The sequence below is a fragment of the Amblyomma maculatum genome, chromosome 4, assembly GCF_055883805.1.
Source record: "Amblyomma maculatum isolate TAMU_Amacu chromosome 4, ASM5588380v1, whole genome shotgun sequence".
In the NCBI taxonomy this organism is placed as follows: Eukaryota; Metazoa; Arthropoda; class Arachnida; order Ixodida; family Ixodidae; genus Amblyomma; species Amblyomma maculatum.
In genome coordinates, this window is record NC_139347.1 from 36733095 (window position 1) to 36739026 (window position 5932).

At 42.3% G+C, this 5932-nt stretch overlaps 1 protein-coding gene across 1 annotated transcript in view; it reads left to right on the forward strand.

Moving 5' to 3' along the window:
• The first annotated feature begins 1165 nt into the window (after window positions 1-1165).
• Window positions 1166-5932, forward strand: part of LOC146190717 (TAF5-like RNA polymerase II p300/CBP-associated factor-associated factor 65 kDa subunit 5L) — a 27564-nt gene continuing 22797 nt past the window's right edge. Inside the window, exons 1-6 of the mRNA XM_084601082.1 lie at window positions 1166-1557; window positions 1732-1889; window positions 2539-2657; window positions 3442-3571; window positions 3925-3988; window positions 4066-4120. Coding sequence (XP_084457208.1) covers window positions 1489-1557; window positions 1732-1889; window positions 2539-2657; window positions 3442-3571; window positions 3925-3988; window positions 4066-4120 — 595 coding nt within the window. The 5' untranslated portion in view covers window positions 1166-1488. The remainder of the gene's footprint in view (window positions 1558-1731; window positions 1890-2538; window positions 2658-3441; window positions 3572-3924; window positions 3989-4065; window positions 4121-5932) is intronic.

A 5932-nucleotide genomic window follows, 5' to 3' on the forward strand; every position in this document is an offset into this window, starting at 1 on the left:
TTTCTGTCTTTGCTGGCAAGCCGTACGGCACAGACACCGAAGAATTTGAAGCGCAGTTAACCTACACGCGTTCCCGACTCAACCACGCCCCTCAATGACGTCGACGACGTTTCTTTTTTTTTTTTTTTTTTCTTCAGTGCTCGGTGCGCCCTCTCAGGTCTTCGATTGCGAACTTTCGAGGTGCAAAAACCGTTGCGCTCGCGCCACTCGCACCGTCGCGCCTCGAGCATCTCGCCTCGTGTACGTTCTTCAGGAGGCATTCTTAAAATTCGAGAAAATTCTTGCGAAAAACCAGTAACTAGGTCAGGGGGACGATAAATAACACCGATTATAAAGTTAGTTGCTCCGCATCGCACTGAGACTGAAACGCACTCGAGAAAAAATGAAGTAACAATGACTGGAACAACAATAAATTATTTTCTGATAGCGAGAAGGACGCCGCCTCTCCTACGAGAGTTCCTATCGCACCTAAAAAAAATAATAATAATTAAAGAATGACCCCTGTACTAAAATACAATCATAATGAACGGTATCATTAAGCCACGTTTCGGTAAGAGCTACCAGTGATGCAGAGCATGAATCAATGAGTGATGACAGCGCAACGCTCTTCGGCAAGACGCTTCGGATGTTAGTGTACAGAAAGCACACCGTGTTCCCACGTGTAGGTGGACGTTGGCTTGAAGACAACCACCATCTCGCACTGCGCCGCGAGACGCACACAGCATGATTAGCATCAGTGTCCCATTCATACATGTCATCATTGATAAAAAGCTTGTTAAAACTCAGACGCACACTGTCGCCTACATAAGGAGGTTGAATTGTTTTCTCCCGTTCCCGCGCACTTTATGATCGACTGTGTCTTTTTTCGCGACTGTTATCGCCGTGTTTGCAGTTGCTTTGTATGCTCATATGTTTCCACCCACCGGCTTTGTGATTGTTGGCAGTTTTAAGTGTGTTTTCAGTAAATCCGCTAATTGTTGCTGCCTTTCTTCTGACTTTTCGTTTGTTTCTGCGGTTTTGTATTTCACGATGTGCGACCAACTAGTGTACATCCACGCTGTATTTTTAAGTTATACTTCATATTAGCCCTGTGGCAGCACAGTACGATTCGAATTTAGCGCGCATCATAGAACCCATTCAAACATTGAGGTTTGTGGCCACAGCCACCATCTCGTACTAAAATGTTAAGCTTAGAAATGATTACGAAAACTGCAAAGCTGTAGTTAAGGTATCACTGACTGTTAAAACAACCAATTATTGGTTAATCGCACAGCAAACAACTTTACTCTAAAAGCGTTGGGCAGCCATCGGTGTACTGCAAGATACTGCAAGCCTGCAAGCAAGCGCGATGGATGTATATGGATGTATCGTTGGCGATATCAGTCGCCGCATATTTGTGGTTTTGTTTCAAGCCATCGGATTAATAAGCGTACGCTGAAAATTCAAGAGCGTGCGAACATGTGATGCGCTCACCAATGATTCTCAACTATGAAGAAAAACAGAAGCGAAATGGTTGCTGCAGCTGTCGGACGATACTTGAACGGAAGAGGGCACATGGTAACCGTGTTTTCAACCTCTGTGTGCGTGCTTGTTAGTGGATGTGAATTTGCGCGTACATACGTCCGCAATGTGAAATCCTTGACAGTGTTACCGTCCAAACTCTCAGGATGCACTGTTGGTCATTATTTAAAGAGTGAATAACAAGCCTTCTTCATTCGTGTGTTTCCACAGGACTGCGACTCCTTCAAGAAAGCCGACATGAAACTTCAGCAAAGTATCAGCGACTTCGCATTAAACGGGACGGTGGCATCTGAAACTGGGTCAAAAAACGTTATAATATATAGCGCAGTAAATAAAGATGCCCAAATGGTCGAGCAACAGTTTACCAAGTAAGCTGTTTTGAATGGTACATTGGTAGTAAATTGCGGCGCTGCTTTGGCATTTCTGATTATGCTCTCCCAAAGTGCAGGTTGCAATCAGCCGAGATTCTGTGTGCGTTGAAGGGCTCCATGAGGTCGAAATTAAACGACACCCCTCCTCTACGGCTCTCCTCCCATCCGACAATATTACATTGGCGCGAAAAAAAAGTTAAAATTCAGTCTGTCTTTGCTCATGAGATTTTACTGGCCGGTTATGTTTTAGAATTCGTGTAAACGCCAGCAATTGCTATAGAATATATTTTCGTATTACTGGAAACATTATATATACTCTAGCTTCACGCTGTGTGCCCACTGCTGGTTCAGAAGGCGGCTCTGTGCCTCTTCAAGCCGCCCCTCAGAGTCACCTGTTCATACGAAATTGCACTGGGCATGCACTGGACTTCTCATGCTAGGATGGTATTCACAGGCTGCTGTAATTGTCGTGTAAGTGGTGACCAAGTTACTGGTCGAGTTTCCTGACAAATTAACCTTATTCACTTCTATTGAACTAAGAAATGCTTTCCACAGTCATATAACCTGGGGCATGTCGTATAAAACTATTGTGCAAAATTTAGAAAGATGTGCTTAAGTTCTTTGTTTCTTGTTTAACTTTTTTCAGGCTCAAGAGCTTCGTTGCTGATGCATGTGAACCATTCAAGTCCGAACTCACCTTCATCTTGTTTCCAGTGTTTGTACATTTGTATCTTGACCTCATCGTCAATGGCCAGAAGTCATCAGGTAATAAACTTTCTGGTTGTTTTTCTAGGGAGGAAGTTTCTAACGGGATACAGTCTGTAGGACAGAAAACTGGCTAGTTGGTTTGCTTACAAATGAGACATGGTTTAGCAGCGCGAGCAACACTGACAAGCAGGGTAGAAGTGAGACGAAACAACCATGTGTTGTCTTACTTCTACCCTGCTTCTCTATGTTGTTTGTGCTGTTAAAACATGTCTCATTCATGCAGTCTGTAAATGTAACTTACTAGAGTAGCTGAGTTATTAGTTGGCTGCTGGCTTGTCCACATTCTGTGCAGCCTGCTACTGGCCACCATTAGTAGTTTGAGTTGTTATTAACTGCAATTAAAGATTACAACATAGTGTGCCTGTAGTATGTTACACGAATGTTGCACTCGGCATTTAGAAGAACAATTGCATGCTGTCGCTCCTGACAGCTGCTTCAGAAACCTTTGTGGCCGCTACTGTCTACTAATTTTGTTCTCTTGAACAGTGTATATACATGCACATTCAGAATGTTGGTAGGTGCTGCTAGTTTTCCCTGCTCCCTTTTAATGTCAAGTAGGAGTCACCACACACAAAGACAGTGAAAAATGAAAAGCAGAGAAGTAGAAAGGTATGCGGGACAAGCCTTCCTTCCTTCACCTCGTTTTACACCGTTTTTGTGTTCTATGAATAGACACTGACTTGCCAGCCTAACACTACCTCCTTCTGAGCCAGTTTTTGCTGTTTACAACTATATGTGCAAAGCTCTTTCTTATTATTATTTCTCGAACTTGTCCGTACAGCTCAGAAGTTTCATAACCGTCACCGGAGCACATTTCAGTCATCAGATCAGTATCGCACGATCACAGATATGCTTCCAAGCATCACTTCTGCATCGGACGTACCATCTCACCCTCTTGTGAAAGAGTTCAGGTAATATTGTTTTTCTCTGCCGACATACCGGCCTTAAACCATGCTTAAATGATATGGTTACTGATTGATAGTAAAGAGTTACTTTTCTTGCAAGGAAGTTTCTTTTCATAGCATTAAGGCTAAGATTTTCTCATTGACAGCTCATGCTGTGAAGCTGACTAGCCTAACATCTTTAATCAATCATCTTAGTGCATTAACAAAATAGGAAATGATTTTCCTTGTAAGTTAATTTTGCAACTGTTTGCGAGACTTGAAATCTGCCATTGGTGCCTTCATGTCTCCTATTTTTGCTTGTAATGTAAAAGAATTAGTTAAAAAAAAAATATGTAATACTTGCCTTTGTTTGTTTTCAGAGAAAACAAGTATTCTGTGAAGTTGTCAGATGACAGCTTGGAGTATTTTTTGAATTTTTTAAAGGTGAGGCTCTTAAGTCCTGGTTTATCCAATGTCCAGATGAATGCTAATACTGAAGAGTTTTTTGTCCTCCTTTGCAGGATAATGACAATCTTATCCTGCTTCAAGTTTTCAACTTACATATTGACGTCGATGGTGAGTGCCGTATACTCAATGCACCCTTTGTTTTTTGCTTTTGAGCGGACAGGCACAGAGACTTTGTTCTTTCAATCATCTCACATCACTTTGAGTTGTTTAAAGGCCCCCTTTTTGGGTATACTACAGGGCTGGGGTCAGCATAAAATGCCATAACATACAGGGTGTTTCACGTAACTTCAAGGATTAAAAAAAGAAAAAAAAAGTAAAGCTTCTAGCTGGCTGAGACCAACGACATAATGTTTGTTGTCATGTAGTGCTCCTCAGAGTATGTTTTATATTGTGCCTAATTAGCTAATAAACTAAGATGAGTTATGCAACATCTTTATTATTCACTTTGGGGCCAAGTGCACTTTATGAAGTTGTAGAGGAGGGATACAACCGACCCAGTTTTTTCCATTAACCTACCTCCTATATTTGTTCTTTCTGGCATTTAAAGAAACCCCGCAAAATATTAAAAAATACCTCGTGATTGCGGTCTTGCATTACCATATTGCAGCACTGCCAAACACGTTTTGAATTAATGAAGTGCACATGCTCCTCATCTCGAAATGAGCGGTCGACGGACCCCGCTATCAACATAGTCTCAAAACTGCGTCAGCACACTCTGCCAGAGCACAGAAAGCCAGAGCAACGATCAGCGATAAGCGATGGGCATGCCACTGACAGCAATCTCGAACAGAGATTTTATAGAGCCATCACACTGACGAAATAAAAAATGAAGAAAAAGCGCTCAAGCCAAATAATTCAAGGCAGGCTCGGTTTTATTTTATTTGTGTCATGGCGCGGCCCGTAAAATGAGTGGCGGCCACTGACTGGCACGATCACCACGCACGTTTCGCTCATCCAAACGTTGTTGGGAGAGCTGCAAAATTATAGCACACGGGGCCGGACAACTTTATGAAACCCACTTGGCGCCAAAGTGAATAATAAAGATTTTGCAAAATCTATCTTAGTTAATGAAAGGGGTGGAAGTGCTGCTCGAATTGCTCCATTCTGTTCCAAACTTCTTTTCCTACTCCATCCTGCTCCAAAATGCAATGTTGCTCCAAAACTGCTCTAAACTGGCTGTTTTGATGTTCTACTATCAAATTTAGTAGAACACAGAAACAGTGTCATTGCACCAGTGGTAAAGATATAATGCATCTTGCACTGGGCTTAATACAAATTAAATTTTTGTAAAGTAAGGAAGCATGGAGCATAACAAATATTTGTTCATGAGTAAATTTAGTATGAGCCACTGGTGATTGGAGGTAATTGCAAAAAAGGCATGCACTGTGCATGTGACATAGCACCTCCTTTCAGCCTTTTGAATTCCTGGTGGAGAGAAGCGAGGTCAGCAAGCGAAGCAGGTAGCGCAAACAATGTGAGCCATTAGGAAGGGAACTTGTCTGCCTGCAAAAACTGCATCAGTTATTCTAATGGCTCTGCTGTGAAAACAAGCAGGTACTTCACCTTTGAGCCTCTTTGTCAGTGACAAGCTTGTCAGGCCTACGGCAGACAAAACCATACTTGAAGCGTTGTGGATTGGTACGCCAAAGCTGTCAATCACTAGGAAGCTTCTCAAGACTGTTAGAAAGGCATATGAGGTGTATCGCCAAAATATTAAAAATGAGCCCCAGCATTGCTCAAGCAAAGAATGAAAAACTATCGGCAGGAGGCAGTGAAGCAAAATAAAAAAATTAGGTGTGGTTTAGCTCTTGGTAACACTAGTTGAACTACGAAAGCAATGGCGGAAGCTTCTCTTGCCTGCTACATTATTCTCGTATCACGCCCTATCAATGTAAGGTGCTACATTATTGGGGACACTTA